Here is an 18,288-nt window from a genome sequence, read left to right on the forward strand (position 1 = left end):
AGCCTATTGAATTTCAGTTATTTCTGTTAATTATGTCGGGAGTTATGGCCCTTGTTTCACTTGATTGCATAGTGAACACTTTCACAACAAAAGTTATATACCGATCTGTATGAAATTGCATTATTTAAATTAGTGACATAAATAAGCCTATTTAATTTCAGCAATTTCGATTAATTACTTCTAGAGTTATGGCCCTTGTTTCACTTTGTTGCACCATGTGAACAATCCAACACCATAATTTATCATCCGATCTGTAAGAAATTTATATGCATCAATTATATGAGTGAAACGAAGAAGCCAATTGTATTTCCGCAAATTCTGTTACGAGCCATTCCACGAGAAAACCATGCAGAAGGTGGGAAGGTGGGGGTCGGCAGATCGAGTTCATCTCGGGGGGGGGGGGGGGGGAGGGATTTTATGGACTCCTCCAGACTACTTCACAGCCAAAAGAGCTGATCTCAAAATTTAACCGTTATTGAGATACAGCATTTGGCTGATTTTTGGCCAATTTTGCCCTTTTTCGGGTCATTTTTGGTCAATTTTCAGCCACCTATTCTGGCGAGTCTAGGGTTGGGATGAAAATGGTGGTGGTTGGTGATGTTAGTGGGGGTCTTCCTGTGCCCCAAAATGAAGACCATAAAGCCGCATCTATTCTCTGGGAGTAATGGTCAGCAAAATTGTAACATATGGCAAATAAAATAGAAAATATACACCTTCGGAGATCAGCTCTATTTTCTATGATGTGGGGGTAGGTAAAATATAGAAATGGTTTTATGCACAGCTCAACACCCTCTATCGATATAAGAAATAAAATCGCTGTCACCTCTTTTTATTCAATGCAAAATCATAAGTCAAAGTTGGTGAATTTTCCCTATTGTAAATCTCTCATTTTCTATGAAATGGCCAACTACTTTCATTCAGGGTAAGCCAGCTTTCTCCGTATCTTCACCAAATCTTCCACCCATGCTCGCTGGTAGCAGCAGTAAACCGGCTCGAGCAAAACGGGTCTCTTTGATAAGGTTTAGTATCCAATCCAAGATGGCCACGCCCGAGACCGCAGAAAATTGGGTTTTCCCTTCATTTTTGGCCATAGAATGTGGTACATATCCCAGATATGAGCCAGAAAATCACTTCCTACAATTGAAAGAGTGTACTAAGGATATTAAAGCCCACTCTTAAGCACATTACATAGCAATAAGTGATGTGAGAACCGAATGGGAGCTGATTTCTTAAAAAAGTGATAATTTTGATCTTAATTTGTCAATTCTAGATGGAAAGGTGATAATGTGCTGCCAATCGCTACCCTGGATCTCAAACGGAATATTCCAAAAGTATGTAAACATCCACTGCATGATACCACACCTAATGGGAATCCATACAAAGACCGTGCTGTGTCACTTAGCATTAGCTTATTCCTATTGGATCGGGTAAGTGAAATAAAATACTATTCAAAAATAAAGAGGGAAAAAATTGTGTCTTTGAAATATCGATGAAAATCTTGTATGTGTGCGCGACCACAATCAATTTAGCATTGAGTCTGATATACTGTAGCTGTAATACCTTTACTGATGGCTAGCTCTATGTTGCTTTTTTAACTTTGACAGCATTAAAAAATTCTTGTTAATTTTAGAATTTTTTTTCTTCTGTTCTAGGTATATGCTGGAAATGTTATGCTGCCCATAATAAGGAAATGGACCGTAAAAAGATCCAGGTTAGTTCTTCAAATAAATAATATGCCATAGGGTCAAAAATTCAACTTCATCATATGATCATTTCCAGAGCCCAAAATGGATCTTGCCAGACCTTTTAAAACTAAATTATTTCATGTGGTTTGATATTACTGTGGGAACTGATGAAATCCATCCCAATGCTACATCATCTGCAGCTACTGGTTTGACATTACTGTGGGGGCTGATGACATCCATCCCACTGCTACATCATCTGCAGCTACTGGTAGTGACTCTAACACTCATCATCAATCTACTGCTACTACATCATCTGCAGCTTTGGGTAGTGGAATTGACATACGGCCTCCTCTTCCTGTAACAGCTACTGGTAGCAACATCAGTGACAGTAATGACTTAGAACTACCAACAGTGGGAGTGCTGTCATCAGTTCCCACAGTAACTTCAAACCACATAAAATAATTTTCTAAACTTATTCCACATAAAATAATTAACTAAACTTATTTCCTAAGTATTTGCATGGATCAAAATTTGAAAAAATTTATGAAGAAATCAAGTCTCCGATTGATCGCCTAGTCTGGTCCCTTTTACCAGCCAGTCCATCATTCGGAGACTAGATACAAGAAAATTTTCAATGGCAAATATACGTTGGGGTTGATATTAAGAATATTTTGAAAGGTGGCCCCTAATAGAAATATCCTTCATATACATATTTAGTTTTAAAAGGCCTGGCAAGATCCATTTTTGGCTCTGAAAAAGATCTTATGATGAAGTTAAATTTTTGACCCTATGCCATATTTTTTATTTGAAGAACTAACCTGGTTCTTTTGACGCTCCATTTCCTTATTATGGGCAGCATAACATTTCCGGCATGTACTTAGAATAGAACAAACAAATTCTAAAATTAACAAGAATTTTTTAATGCTGCCAAAGTTAGAGCTAGCCGTCAGTAAAGGTATTACAGCTATATCAGACTCAATGCAGTGAGTTTGAGGACTTCTGAAGCCCATGGCTTTACTTGATCAACTCGAGCTTCACCACAAAACTCTTTTCTGCTAATTTTATTGCAGTCAAGAACTCAAGTGTAACGCACAATTCTTTTCTGCTAAATTGATTGTGGTCCAGCACACACAAAAGGCTTTTGTCGATATTTCAAAGACACAATTTCTTTCTTCTTTTTTTTTCAATAGCATTATATTTCACTTACCCGATACAATAGGAATAAGCTCTAAGTAACACAGCACGGTCTTTGTATGGATTCCCATTAGGTGTGGTTCCATGCAGTGGATGTTTACATCCTTTTGGAATATTCCGTTTTAGATCCAGGCGGTAGCGATGGGCAGCACATTATCACCTTTCCATCTAAAATTGACAAATTAAGATCAAAATTATCACTTCGTCAAGAAATCAGCTCCCATTCGGTTCTCACATCACTTATTGCTATGTAATGTGCTTAAGAGTGGGCCTTAATATCCTTGGTACACTCTTTCAATTGTAGGAAGTGATTTTCTGGCTTATATCTGGGATATGTACCACATTCTATGGCCAAAAATGAATGGAAAACGCAATTTTCTGTGGTCTCAGGCGTGGCCATCTTGGATTGGATACCAAGCCTCATTAAAGAGACCCGTTTTGCTCAAGCCGGTTTACTGCTGCTACCAGCGAGCATGGGTGAATGATTTGGTGAAGATACGGAGAAAGCTGGCTTACCCTGAATGAAAGTAGTTGGCCATTTCATATAGAATCAGAGATTTACAATAGGGAAAATTCACCAACTTTGACTTATGATTTCGCATTGAATAAAAAGAGGTGACAAAGATTTTATTTCTTATATCGATAGAGGGTGTTGAGCTGTGCATAAAACCATTTCGATATTTTTCCCTTCCCCCGCATCATAGAAAATAGAGCTAATCTCCGAAGTTGTATATTTTCTATTTTATTCGCCATATGTTACAATTTTGCTGACCATTACTCCCAGAGAATAGATGCGACTTTATGGTCTTCACATTGGGACACAGGAAGACCCCCACTAACATCACCAACCACCACCATTTTCATCCAAACCCTAGACTCGCCAGAATAGGTGGCTGAAAATTGACCAAAAAATGACCTGAAAAAGGGCAAAATTGGCCAAAAATCAGCCAAATGCTGTATCTCAATAACGGTTAAATTTTGAGATCGGCTCTTCTGGCTGTGAAGTAGTCTGGAGGAGTCCATAAAATCCCCTAGAGATGAACACGATCTGCCGACCCCCCATCTTCCCGATTCTGCATGATTCTGCGTGGTTTTCTCATGGAATGACTCTTAATTACATCTAGAGTTATGGCCTGTGTTTCACTTTGTTGCACCTTGTGAACACTCCAACAAAAGTTATCATCCAATCTGTACAAAATATTTGCCTCATTTAGATTTATGAAACGAAGTGGTCTATTGAATTTCAGCAATTTCTGTCAGTTACATCTAGAGTTATGGCTCTAGTTTTACTTTGTTCAACCATGTGAACGCTCAAATAACAGTTATCATCCAATCTTAAAACGAAATTTCAACAATTTCTATAAATTACTTCCAAAGTAAAGGCCCTTGTTTCACTTTGTTGAACCTTTTGAACTCTCAAACAACGTAAATTATAATCTGATCTGGAAATTGTCTTGTAAATGCCCCGCCATTACCTTTTTACTATGTATTTAGAGCTAGCAAATATCCATCCTTATCTCATGAGAGCGGCAAGTAAACAACATATAAAGTAAATTTCACTGTCTTACAGTATCAGTCAGTTGCCACTAGCATGAGTTTTAAAAAATAGCAAAAGGACAAAACTACTTTAGATGACTCCAAACTGAGAACCGTTACCATAACCTAAATAAAAAATTAAAATTACAGGGTTTTATCAAATGTTTTGATCAAGTTCATATAAAGTATTTTCAAATTAATTAATATTGTCATGTGAATGCCTATTTTGAGTGAATGTTTACTGTGTGCAGCAAATGCACGTGCACATGACTGAATTGTGATCATTTGAGAAGCAACAAAAGTAGATTCAGTTTTTATTAGCACACATATTTGAGGCTGTGGACCACCCTACATAAAAATATATATTTCAACGGGTCACACTTTAGCTGTGGGGAAAACTAACAAGTTTATGAAGTTACTACTGTGGTATTGAACTCACAACAAGAATATTGGTGACAAGCTGCAGATCTCTAGGGCTGCTGCCCAACATATAAAAAGATAAAACCAATTAAATGTTGAAATCCATTAAGTTTTTTTTTTCTTTTCAGTATGATTTGGTCTATACATTTTTTCATACATTTTTTCAGCTGCAGATCTCTACCGCTGCTGGCCAACATATAAAAAGATAAAACCAATGAAATGTTGAAATCCATTAACTTTTCTTTTTTTTTTGTTCTTTTCAGTGTGATTTGGTCTATACATTTTTTCATACATTATTAAGGGATGAACAGGAGGAAGCTAGTAAACTTAAAGTTGCCAAGCTAAGAGGTTAGCAAATGTTAATTTATCAAAGTTAAAAAATACTCTTTAAAGATGGGTTCCCAAAAAAGTATTTATCGGGTGGTTATTGCCAATAAAAGTATGGCAATTTTGGTATATATGGAAAGTAGAGATATCCAATCTTACTAGAAAAATACTGTAAAAAAAAAATGTAAGGGTTCCCCTAATCGACGGCCCGACGATTAGGAATTTCTGCACGCGTGATGTCAAAGATCACACGCGAACATTGAGCACTGGATGTACAAGTTGATAAACTTTATGAAGAGTTAGACGTACATCACTTTCGGAGATAAAAATGACGGAAAAAGACGTGGGTAGTGGATAATCTGAGAATTTAATTAGGATTTGATATTTGTAATAAATAGTAAGCGCTTAAAGACAACATCGTCTTATGTATGCAATGAATTCTCCTCTGAGGTAAGTCACGTGACGTAAACATGACCTGGTTTGATCGAATTTTTATAGCAGGGCATTCCTTCGCAATTACAATGTTTGAGAAGGATTTGAAGCAAAATTATGACAAATTAATTAGTTTGAATATGTTTTTAGTCCATATATACCATTAAATCACCCAGTTTGATACCATGAATAGTAACCAGAATTAACCTTTTCTGTGTGCTTCGATTATATTCTAACGCAGAAGCCAGTTACGAAAAGCTCAGAGATCAGTTCTACACACTATGCATCCAGCAGTGTTATTAGGTGAATGCCTTGGAGTTCGAAGATGAGCAATTTCTGATTAGGCTAAGCAGAGATACTGTAAAACATGAAATTATTGCGAGTTGGGGTGGTGAAACATAATTGCGACATGAAATTATTGCGAATTTCTATAGTGGGGAAAAAATTATTGCGACATGAAATTATTGTGAATTTTAATAATTTTTTTTAGTAAATTTGTCTATAAAATGTGGTAGATTGTTAATTTTGAGGTGACAGTCGGCTCTTCAAAACATCGGTTGATTGGTGATCATTTGTAACAGTCAATAAACAACTATTGAGGATTATAGCTTTGAGGTGACAGTCGGCTCTTTAAAACATCGGTTGATTGGTGATCATTAGTAACAGCTAATAGTGTAAACTTGTCATTTTGTACCAACCTTCGATACTACTGTCCACCATTGTGATGCATTTGATAATAGTTATCCATTTTTGTGAAGAAAATCGATGAATTAATTTTATTTTATCAAAAAAGCACATGAACAAAAAACCACCGCTAATTTTATCTCCTATTTACAGGGGGTGTAACTCTGTATGTAATATTATAGGAGACACTAAAACGTCTGTTTAACAATAAAGTGGCAATGGAAAAGAGATACTAGATGATCTTGACAAAACTCGGTACTTTTATTTTATTCAATCAGTATCAAATAATGTGTGGTTACGCGTGAAAACAATGACCAGGTTAGTTGTTTAATAAAACAAAAGATTAATTAATAGATAATCCCGGGTTACATTTCTTTTTACCTGATCAGTGGGGGTCCAGTTAATTAACTACTACTCACGGGATTAGCGGGGGTGTTACATAGAACGACAAGATGGTAACATTCAACAATGGCCGTTGAATGGGCGATGTTTTGTTGAATTTATTTGTAAAATAGTGACCGCTGGCCGCGTTAGAGGAGTGACCGTTGAATAAAGAGATGAAACAACAGAATTCTTACGGGGGGAATTTATGGCGACCGCTGAATAGGAGTGGCTGCTCATACAGATTCTAATGTACTTATTGGGACTCTTTCTTGTGAAGAGTAATAAAGGGGGAGTAATTCAATATGGCCGACATTTTAACAAATTTTCACGAAATTATTGCGAACATGAAATTATTGCGGGAGGGCCTTGCTCGCAATTTCGCAATAATTTCATGCTCGCAATAATTTCATGTTTTACAGTAAACAATTTGATTGGTTGATACTTTGGAACAGGATGACTTTGGTTATAAACTTTTGTGATGAAACTTGGTGTATAGCTAGCTTCATTACGTCCAATACCATGACTAAGTTCGATAATGAGCATTTTGCTCAGGATAAGCAGAGCGATAAGCAATTTGATTGGTCGAGGCTTTGGAGCTCAACAATAACATTGATACTAATTGAGTGAGAGTGGTGAAACATTGTGTGTAGTTTCATTACATCAATACCTTGACTATGTACGATGATGAGCATTTTCTCCTTAGGCTAAGTAGAGACTTTGGAGCTCAACAGTAACATTGATACTAATTGAGTGAGAGTGGTGAAACATTGTGTGTAGTTTCATTACATCAATACCTTGACTATGTACGTTGATGAGCATTTTCTCCTTAGGCTAAGTAGAGACTTCAATCTGATTGGTCGAGACTTTGGAACACAATAACTCTCCTTCTAATTGAGGTCTTCTAATTGAGGTAGAATGTTCAAACTTGGTGTAGGTGTTTATTGGGTTATTGCCTTGACAATGTTTGACTGTGTGCATTTTCCACTAAGGCTGAGCAGAGATAAGCAATTTGATTGGTCAAGACTTTGGAACATAATTGAGGTAGAATGTTTAAACTTGGTGTAGATGTTCATTAGGTGAATGTCTTCACCGAGTCCAATAATTAACATTTTTTGCTAAAGCTAAGCAGAGCTCAACAATTTGATTGGTCGATGCTTTGGGACGAGATAACTTTAATTCTAACCCACGGAGAGTGATGAAACTTAGTATATAGTTTCACTACCAGGTACTTCAAAACCTTGACTGAGTTTGATCGTGAACATTTTTTTCTGCTTAGACTAAGTATAGATAATCAGTTTGATTGCTCTATACTTTTCAAAAAGATAAATGTGCAATTAATTAATAGGTGTCATCTATTTATTTTGGGATTACGGCAGGGGATGTCAGCCTCGCTGTGGCTTGTTATAAATAAATCTAGGGATCATAAAAGTAATACGCTTTTATGACCAATAAATCTTGGCCTAATGTGACCCGGCATAGCAAAATAAGTCACAGTGACCAATAGTTCAAAATGAGGTTTTTGCATTATCATCTCTGAGAAATTGCGATTTGAAGTTGGGTGGTGCCACCAGCATCCCGTGTTTCTGAACATGGGCGCTCCATCTTGATAACATCCTCCAATGCACTGTGCATGACTCGAGCTATCCAACAGAACGGCAATCAACCAATCAGAGGTTGGGATTTTAAGGTCATGACCTCTAACATGTCAACAATAGGGCTTGTTCATGAAAATTATGTGGATTCTCGATCTGTTTTTAGTTCATAAAGACGTGGCGTTATTATAATGAGTATCACAAGTAGCAAGGGGAAATCCTCCCCTTTATAAATTATACTCATACCCGTATGTTGGGAATTCCCTGCTTCGATATTTTACGAAAACGGCAAGTAAATGAGCAATTGTTTTGCTTTTATTCTGAGATAATTAATGACTTCTTTGCTGATTGCCTTTTACAAAATGCAATTAAAGATGTTTTTTTCATGAAAATTAAACTTTTAATCGATAAAAGAGGTACTTATATGGCTTTCAATGAGGAATTGTCCAGGTCACATATTTGACACCTAATCGGTGCATTTAACTAAATTCAAAGCAATTTAGCAAGTTGATAAAAAAGCCTATTGTCTGCAAAAGCTTGTGCACACAATCGAGATTATATTTCTTCACGACATCCTTATTGAATTTGACAACAAAACTGCGTGGCTATCTTTCTCTTTTATTGTAGAACCAATAATAAGTCAACCACTACTAAATACGTCTGGTATACAAGGTGATATAAAGTTATCTCTACTACACAGAAGAGATGTCTTTCATGTTATGATTATCCATGTTCGAAATTTGGTAAGTAGTCAACATTATCTATTTATAATCAGGTATACCATCTGTCTTCGACACACAAATTTTTATGCACCCACATTTTTATGTGGACATATTATGCCATCGCCCCTGTTCATCTGTTCGTGTGTCCATTCAGATTTGTTTGTGGACACTCTACCTACAGGTCACAATATTTACCTGGTTTTTGATAAAACTTAAAATAAATATTCTTTATATCCAAAAGATCTTGGATGGGTTTGTTTTTGGCACATATTGGACATTATAAACCATAGAATATTTGAGGCCGTTAATTCCTACAGGCCCCCCAAATTCTGTAGAATACTATAGAATTTTATCCTATAGAAAATGGGACACACCTCTCCAAAAAACTCTATAGATTTTCTATAGAATTCTATACAATATTGCACTGATATTTTTAGGACTTTTTGCTAAGGATCCGTGTGACAACGACATAGATTTTCTATAGAATTCTATACAATATTGCACTGGTATTCTGTAGGACTTTTTGCTAAGGAACCGTGTGACGACAACATGGGAATGCTCGATTCACAGTCCAGAACGTCCCGAATTGACAGAATTGCAATCGAGTGACGCGGAATTCAGTCCTGTCACAGTTCTGTCAGTCCCAACGACGGAGCTTGTGTGAGTAGAATTGTGACGTAATTAAACACATCGAATGGGTTTCGGCTGCATGGTTGGATGAGATATTTATATATCCAGTCGACGCATGCATTGTAGCCTGAAGTACCCATTTTCACTCGATTGTCACTACTTTTGGGATTGAGAGAATTCAATTCCGGAATGTTCAATTGAGTACGCCCATTATCAATGTACATGTGATAGCAAAGACAAGAGTGCGATCAACTGAAGATGGCGAAGAAGATAAATTAATGACAGACTTGACCTATTCAAAATACCTACGCATATTAAATGAAATAAAAATGTAATATTTTGAATGTACAGAAAGGTTTATCATTTTTAAAGGAAATAACATTCTGGTGATTCGAAGCTACATTATAATAATACTTCCGGTTTTCGAAGTTACAATATTTCCGGTTTTGAGAAAACTGGGTATTCCGACACTCTGTGTAATCCGACATATTGTAACGATCTGTACGATGTATGATTTGACAGAGTCCACTATATATCCACATTAGCAGCTACATTATGATCATTTAAAAGGTCTGCCTCGCAGAACCCCTCAAAGTCGCTTGCCTCCATAGAGTGAAAATAAAGTCAACACTGCGTGATGACCGCAACTAATAATTGTATTACGATCAACAAACAGGTGAATGATCAGCGATCGATTCTACCTGTCGATGTAAACGAAAAAATATAAATGATCAAAACAAAATACAAACAATCGGAAAAGAAAATTATAGCAATTGATAATAGCGTTATCACTTACATACAAAGTGCACGGTCTAGATCAAATAAAAAAAAGACAATACGGGAAGTGGTGTGATCATTTATATGAGGTGTGGTCACGTGTCATTAAGTGCAAAAACACACCAATGCGCTGAGCTGTTTTTAGCCTTTTAAGTTTGAGCGAGTGTGCCACACTGATCAGCAGTGAATTTTCGCTAGGCTGCTACAATCACTGATAATTATTATATTGATGCGACTTAATGAGTTCCAAATATTAACTTTTTTCTTCCGTCAAATTAAATTCTAAAACATTTTTTTCATTTATAAGAAAAATAAATAAAGACGTTTGAATTGTTTGTAGGTAAAAATCCTTTCCTATTTAGTGTAAATGGGTATTAAAATAAGTAAAATTCACCATTTAGCCTGAATCAGTAATGTCTTATGTAAACAATGCACGCGCTATTGAGTCAATGATTGACGCCGCGTGATGTGACGTCACGTGTCGAAACAATCATCTGTAACAGAGATATTAAAAGATCTCTGTGAATCAGATTGCGAGTGTGCATGGTTAGAAGAGTAATAAGTAATATGCAATATAAATCCGAGATATGCCTGAAGGGCATGTATGGAATATAATGTCATATTATGTATTTTATACTTTTAACCTTTTGTTGTACATTACCTAACATTATTTATAATCCATTGTGCATGGACAGAGGTCGCAGTGGATCAATTTCGAATTGTGTAAAAATATGCAGACATTCAAAAATTTTGCGTTTTTGCTCTCTACATCTGCTTGATTTAGAGTCTTTCAAAATACTCAATAGAAGCAAGTAAAATCGTTATGTGAACGACCCAATTTTAAGCATCGTCAGTAAGATCAGGAATAATCAGACGACTCAATTGTGCAGGTCAAATTGTGGTTGTTTATTTAAAGAACATGGCGAGCATCCAGAGGGTACAAACCAAAACGAGGCAGAACAAAAGGTGAAGGCCAGGTCAACATTAGTATGGAAACATATAATGGACATAACTAATAAACACGTATGATTAACAGGCATACTGGCGCGACCACTTTTTCTTTTGTGGAAAATAAAAGTTTATAAAACTGTAACTGTTCATGTATAATAAATGATGATTATATCAGCGTTTCGTAGTAGTTTCGTATTCTCTCAGATAAGTTGGTGGACGGCGAGTTCTCACTGGACGTCTGTTTGAACCATTCTGATTCTTGGGTACATCTTAATTGTTGACTGGAACCAGGCGTATCAGGATGGGTTGAAGGGTCTGGGAGAATCAATTCCGGGGGTATTTCCAACGGAGGTGGGGCAGGCAAAGGAAGGTTGAACATTAGGGGTTTAGGCTGTTGTGTATCCACAGGAGCCTGGACTAGAGGTGATCTACCAGTAGGTGACTGCATAGGCGTAGCAGTCAAGGAATCGTCGGTATCGCTGTCTGAGTCTAGAAGACTGGAACAGGGGGGGAGGGGATGATGGAGGGACCTTGTAACATTCTGTAACCTTTACTTGGTATTCCTTGGAACGGAACTGGGATCCAGCGAACTTTCTAAGAGTACAGCATTGACCATCAACGGAGAGTACAAAGTAACGATCACGTGCATTGTACTTGTTGCCATCACAGGTTAAGTAGACGAGGTCACCCGCTTCAACAGGGCAAGCAGGCGGATGAGGCCTACCCGGATTCTTAGATCTTTCACTGTACGGATGATTGGTAATCCGCTGCTTAAACTGGTCAGATATTAATTTGTCGTCTGACATCTCAATTTGAAGATTGGTATACTGATCGCGTTGGGTCCACATTTCTCGAGATGATAATCCTCTTGAGCGAATCTTAGTGTTAAGATGGGCAGTTGCGACTGTAAGTTCAAGAGGAGTAATAACACCCCCCTCCGGCTTCAGTCGAAGAAGTTCTTCAATGAGTTCCAGAATGGCGCATTCAGCCACAGGGTTTTTGTTGACATTCTTGGGTCGGCCGATGTCGAGGGATATGTTGTGCTGTTGGAGGGTTTCATCATTCTGAAGTCCAGTGAAGGCAGGAGCGGGATCAACCCAGATGGTAACAAGGGCATTAAGGGGAACCATGGGGAGACATTACTGGAGAAGGGCTGTACATAGAGTGCTCTTGCGTTCATCAGGTACTTCACAAGTGGTAGTGAATGAGGATACTGTTTCGCGTAAGACGAGGATAAGTTGTTTATTCCGTTTCATTGCGTCTGCTGCAAATGTTATTCCGAGCTGGTGAGGAGGGGTATCTGAGGTAGACTGCTCTTTGCGTGTTTTAGGGATTTTCGTTAGGGACACACACTGGTGACATCCATCAACTGTTTCGTTAATGGCTCTGTTGAGATCTAAAGCATAAAAGTGGCGATTAAATAGCAGTTTCAGCTGATGCTTCGATGGGTGGTTGAATCTAATGTGGAGAGATACTAGGAAACCATGGAGGAATGGTCGAGGGATTATAGTACAGTTCCGGATGGGTGATAGGGGGTCTTGATGTTTAACTATTAGAAGACCAGATGAGCTAATTGTTGCCACACGTAGGTATCTTTTGACGTCGGGGATGTTAGTTAACTTTTTGGATGGGCGGGTTCCCTGGGTGATGTGGGCATGGAATCGTCGTAGATCAGGACATTCCTGATGGAATTGTAACCAGGTTGATGGGGTAGTATAGGGCATTCTGGTAGATCCATGTAAGACGTCATCGGCTGATATCGAACAAACTACGCTGGTTTCACATGACTGTAGAAAGTTACACAGTTGACAATTAGGATGGACACAATTTGGGGCATTACGACTGGAAAAGTCTGAAGGCATGTTTACTGACCCTGCAAGATGATTGACAGTAATCTGGTAGCGGCTTACGATCGATAAGAAGGTGGTTACTCTGGAGCTGGCTGAAAATTCTCCTCTACAAAGCTTGGCATAAGCTTTGACACATGGTTTACTGTCAGTCAGAACGGATGTGCGGTGTTTGGACTGGAGAATATAAGGGGCGTAGTGTTTAATTGAAGCAGAAATGGACAAAGCATCGATTTCACAAGGTATCCAGGTGGTTTGATGATGTTTCAACTTGGCACTGAAAAAACCTGCCAGGAGTAAGGAGCCGTTCCGGGAGACATACAGGGTAGCTCCGAGGCCAGATAACTTTGCTGAGCCGTCAGTGATAATCCACAGCTTGTCATCATTACGTGAAAGGTTGATGTGGTTCCTGGTGTGAAGCTCTTGTTGGGCTGTTCTAAAAGCAGCTGACAAGTCGTCATTCCAAGCTATCTTGTCTTTTGAATCTTTACCAGCGATGTAGTCCTCCAGTGGCGTAAGGTAGCTGGCACAATCCTTGATAACCCTGGCAAGAATCTTGTACGCACCAATGAATGAGCGCATAGCCTTTACGTTTGAGGGAAGTTCACATGTGCTGAGGGTAGAAATTTTGTGAGGAGTTGCACGGATGGTTCCATTAAACCAAATCCATCCTAGTATGGTTGTAGACTGGGGGCAAATAACTGTCTTCTTAAGTGAAAGTTTCAGGTTACCTTTGTCTAAGAGCTGCAATAACCGCTTCCATGGTTACCTTTGTCTAAGAGCTGCAATAACCGCTTCCATGTAGAGTGAAAGTTTCAGGTTACCTTTGTCTAAGAGCTGCAATAACCGCTTCCATGTAGCAGTTAGTTCAGTTGGGGTTGAACCACCACAGTACAGGTCGTCCGCCAATTTGGCTACAACACCTTTTGCTAGGTCACCCAACACACGGGACATTAGTTCTTCCAAGGCAGTTTCTGATCCAGGCATGCCCATGGCAGAACGGCAATAAACTCGTACACCCTTGAAAGGGGTGGCCACAACACAATACTTTAGCGAGGAATGCGATAAGGGAATCTGATAGAACGCCTTGGTAAGGTCTGTTTTAATGATGTAGTTCCACTGGGCAATTTTATGTAGGGTACTTTCGACATCCGGCATCAGGGAGGGTTGCGGTTTGCTGTACTGTCCGACTTCGCCGAAGGCGGTTACTAGTCGGAAATCACCGTCGGGTTTCTTGATCAAAAATGATGGGTTGAGATACTCAACAACGACTCCAAGTTCTTCAGGCTTTTTGATTACACCGAGGGCTTCTAGTTCATCAAACTTTGCTTGAAGTTCAGACATCTTATTACGAGCATATTGGGGCATTCTACCTTTCCTTTGAGGGGGCAGTGCCGGCCCCATATTTACAGTTGCCTCGAGTTTTCCGAAATGACCATTGTAATGAGAAATGGTAGGATCAAACACGTGATCAAACAGGCTGTGGGTTTGGTTAAAGTCGTGTGTGAGGTGAGTATTTAGGATGTTGTCTGGATCAACCATAATCGATGCAGAATAAGGGGTCGTTGATTTTGTGATGGCCTGAGGGGTAGTTGTGGGTAGAGGTGGTGATGGGGGAGAGCTAATGGTAGGTGTAACATGACCAAAGTGTTGATGGCGTTTCAAAGTGATTGGTTGGTCATAAGGATTGATGAGACGGATCTTGCTGTCGACGGGTTCCAGGATTGCTGTAATAGGCCACATTAAGGTGGGGTCTATTGATAGTAGATCAGGGCGTGGCTCAACTGCAACGTGGGTTGACTTTATTTCGGTAGGAATTGAAACTTCTATGTGCTCACCAGGCCAGATAGTCGTAGTAGTGTTTGGGGCACGAAGGAGGCCCACGTGAGCAGTGGAGCTTGGTGTTAATTGACCAATGCCATAAGTGATGTTATGTGAGGGACCGATGGTGATTTGATTCTTGGAAGGACGTACAGACACATCATTAAGAGTCATAAAAGGGGTTCCAGCAAGGACATCAACATCCAACTCTTCGACCACTAGGGCGTCTAGCTGAAGGGTTATACCATCTCTGGATAATGATAGGTGAGTTTCGCCAACAACTGTTAGAGGGGTGAGACCATCAGCTTGAAGAGCATTCTGTGTGCTAGGAGACACTTTGGCATTGATAGAAGACACCACAGATGCACGTATCATGTTTGTTTCGGCACCGGTATCAAGTGTGAGGCGTAGGGTGTGGTGCTGATAAAATGTAGAAAAATAAGGTGACTGACGAGGAGTAACTCGCCTTGAGACTTGACAGGCTTTAAGGTCTAATTGTTGTGGGGTTTGTTCTACAGTTTCTAAGTCATCGTCGTCTTCGATGCCTAGGACAATTCTGGCTTTTGACAAAAATTGGCGATCTGCGTCAGGAAAGTATTCGCACTTGCTTAGATAATGTCGATAATCGGATCGGCCTGCTTGTCGGCAAATAGGGCATATTTGGTGAAAACCCTTCTGTCTAGTATTGGAACGACGACTGGGTGTAGGTTTAATGTTTCCGGGGTTGTGGTAGGAAGAAGAACACATTATTCTCATTTCGTCTGTTGAGGAAAGTTCGTCCATGTGAGAAGGTAAGTTTAGGGAGGCCCTCATGAAGCAGACGAAGCCAAAATAAGCCGATGAGGTTTTCCAATATAGGAGATACTTCTTTGTCCGACCTGATTTGTTCGGTATGGTGGGTCAGACCTCCATTTAGCTTGACAAGATTGTCTTCTATAAAAGACATAAGCCTCTGAAAGAGAGTTTCAGGGCGCTCTTCCAGTTGTTTGAAAGCCATAGTGTAATCTCAAGGCATGCCATATACTCGAAACAGAGGTTGAGGATCAAACTATGGTGTTTCTCGAAATTACTGGAGCATAATTTGCAATTTGTCGAGCATAAGGTCGAGCATTTGACTTTTTTGTTGAGCAGTTCGACGGTTGGCAGCGGGAACGGTCTCATCATCATTAACAAATCCCCGATTAGGGTTGACAGAGGATTTCTTTAACCAGGTGGCGTTGGTGGCAAGGAAACTAGTGAAATTTTGATCGAGAGTCAAAATGTATAGTATATTAGACTGCCATGCTTCGTATGACGTCAATGACTCATGCTCAGTAAGGGACCATTGTTTCGGTGCCCTGTTGTTCGTCTTACGTGTAACTGAGTTGACTCTGAAACTGTTGGTTGTTTCCGCTGACTGTAGGTTCGATGAAAAATCCCAGCTTTAGCCACCACGTCAGTAAGATCAGGAATAATCAGACGACTCAATTGTGCAGGTCAAATTGTGGTTGTTTATTTAAAGAACATGGCGGGCATCCAGAGGGTACAAACCAAAACGAGGCAGAACAAAAGGTGAAGGCCAGGTTACAGTTCAGCATTAGTATGGAAACATATAATGGACATAACTAATAAACACGTATGATTAACAAGCATACTGGCGCATCCTTATTTCATTGATACTGTATTTAGTCTAATGACAACTGAAGGTTGACGGCATATCTATGGTTGACGGCACTGTCATTTCAATCTTTCAGGGGGTCTCAGAATAGCTACGTATAGAAGGCTTACTGCCACAAACTTAAAGATTATGAACGAAATAAGAGAGAGAGAGAAATGGGGTTTAACGTCTACTCGACACAAACTAGGTCATTTCGGGACTGACGTATGGTTTAATAGGGGTCTTTAGCAGTGGGACGAAACTGGATGACCTGGAGAAAACCCACGAGGTTGGACAGGCGACCTTACTCCTTGTCACGTACAACCGGGGAATTGAAACCACACCAGTTGACTCAATGACAGACTAACCATTCAGCCATCCAGCCCCCCCCACCCCGAACGAAATATAAGAAGAGGAAGTATAAAAACCTACGGAGACTACGTACAGTAGAGGTGTGTAAATGCCGTGTGAAGCACGGAAATTGATGACTAGCGTACAAACTACAAAAGAGAATAATCTAATTATTCTCACGTCGGGAAAATTTTCTGCGTGTGAGTTACGCAGCGTCCATCAATATTTGCGTTTATTTAGAAACACTGAGAAGTAGTAATAGTGTTATTTGTACTTTTAGGGCATAGATATCTACCGAGTTTGGTAAATTTGTATGAATATCGGTAAAATTCTAATTATCGCAACAAATCTAATACGAAGAGGCTAAAACCTGTACATACGGTGTGTTAATTAACAGGGATGTGAAAGTGACTGAAAGAAGATTTAATTATCGCTAGGTGCGTTCTATGTATTGGGTGTTTTATTTAACAGACGGGTTAAAAACGACTGACACGGTGTGAATTCTTTGTTTGGTGAGTTTTCTCGAAAGCGTGTTATAACTGCACCAAAGGTGTTTTATCAAGGACTAGCAGGCTTAATCTGACGCGTAGGACGTAGGTGTTAAATCCAATTTACCGTGCAATTTCTTGTTCGACGGTGTGTTTTACGCAGATAGGTCTTTGTTAAGTGTAGGTCTTTATACGTGCCTTCTTTAATCTATGTGTATTTCATTTGTTGATGAATACTACGTGTTTTATACTTCGTACCATAGTCGGGCTGCAGTTATTCATATATTTGTCTTTCTTGTGGGTTTAATTTGTTTACGTATTATTGTGCGTTCCCTACACTACACATGGGTGTTTTAAGTTATTAATGTATTGTTTCTTACCTGGGTTGTAAATAGGACTTTCCAAGAAAAAAGTAATTTCCACATATATACTCTTCAAAAAAAGTAAGGGATATTGAAATGCAAATACATATGCGTGATATGATAGTCATGGACACTTGACATGCTTTGAGAGTATGTTCACAGATAAAGAACTTATCGCCCCAACAGAACCACTGAGCTGCACATGTGACACGCAATAGCGCCATACACGTGGGAGGGGTTCATTGTCAAATTTGACACTTCAAGGAAGGGTTGATGAAAACTGCCGTGTGCTGGTTTATCTATCCGTGTTTGCTTTCCTATCGGTTCTTGCATAAGTTTTACTGTTTAGCGTATCTTTGCTTTAGTGTGTTATGTTTAATTTGATCGGGAGATCAAGAATTGGCTGTGGCACTGCAAGAGGAGTGGGTCAGATTGCCCCAAATCGTGAT

General features: G+C 39.2%; 1 protein-coding gene across 6 annotated transcripts in view; it reads left to right on the forward strand.

Moving 5' to 3' along the window:
- Window positions 1–18,288, forward strand: part of LOC126825420 (phosphatidylinositol 4-phosphate 3-kinase C2 domain-containing subunit alpha) — a 684,289-nt gene that overhangs the window by 621,146 nt on the left and 44,855 nt on the right. For all 6 annotated transcript variants that reach the window (XR_008788423.1, XR_008788424.1, XM_056101571.1 and 3 more), the window contains 2 exons: window positions 5,099–5,183; window positions 8,882–8,997. Coding sequence is in view for 4 of the 6 variants with exons in the window: in XM_056101571.1 (XP_055957546.1) it covers window positions 5,099–5,183; window positions 8,882–8,997 (201 nt within the window). In the remaining 2 variants the exon portion in view is untranslated. The remainder of the gene's footprint in view (window positions 1–5,098; window positions 5,184–8,881; window positions 8,998–18,288) is intronic.

This window comes from Patella vulgata, chromosome 6, assembly GCF_932274485.2.
Source record: "Patella vulgata chromosome 6, xgPatVulg1.2, whole genome shotgun sequence".
In the NCBI taxonomy this organism is placed as follows: Eukaryota; Metazoa; Mollusca; class Gastropoda; family Patellidae; genus Patella; species Patella vulgata.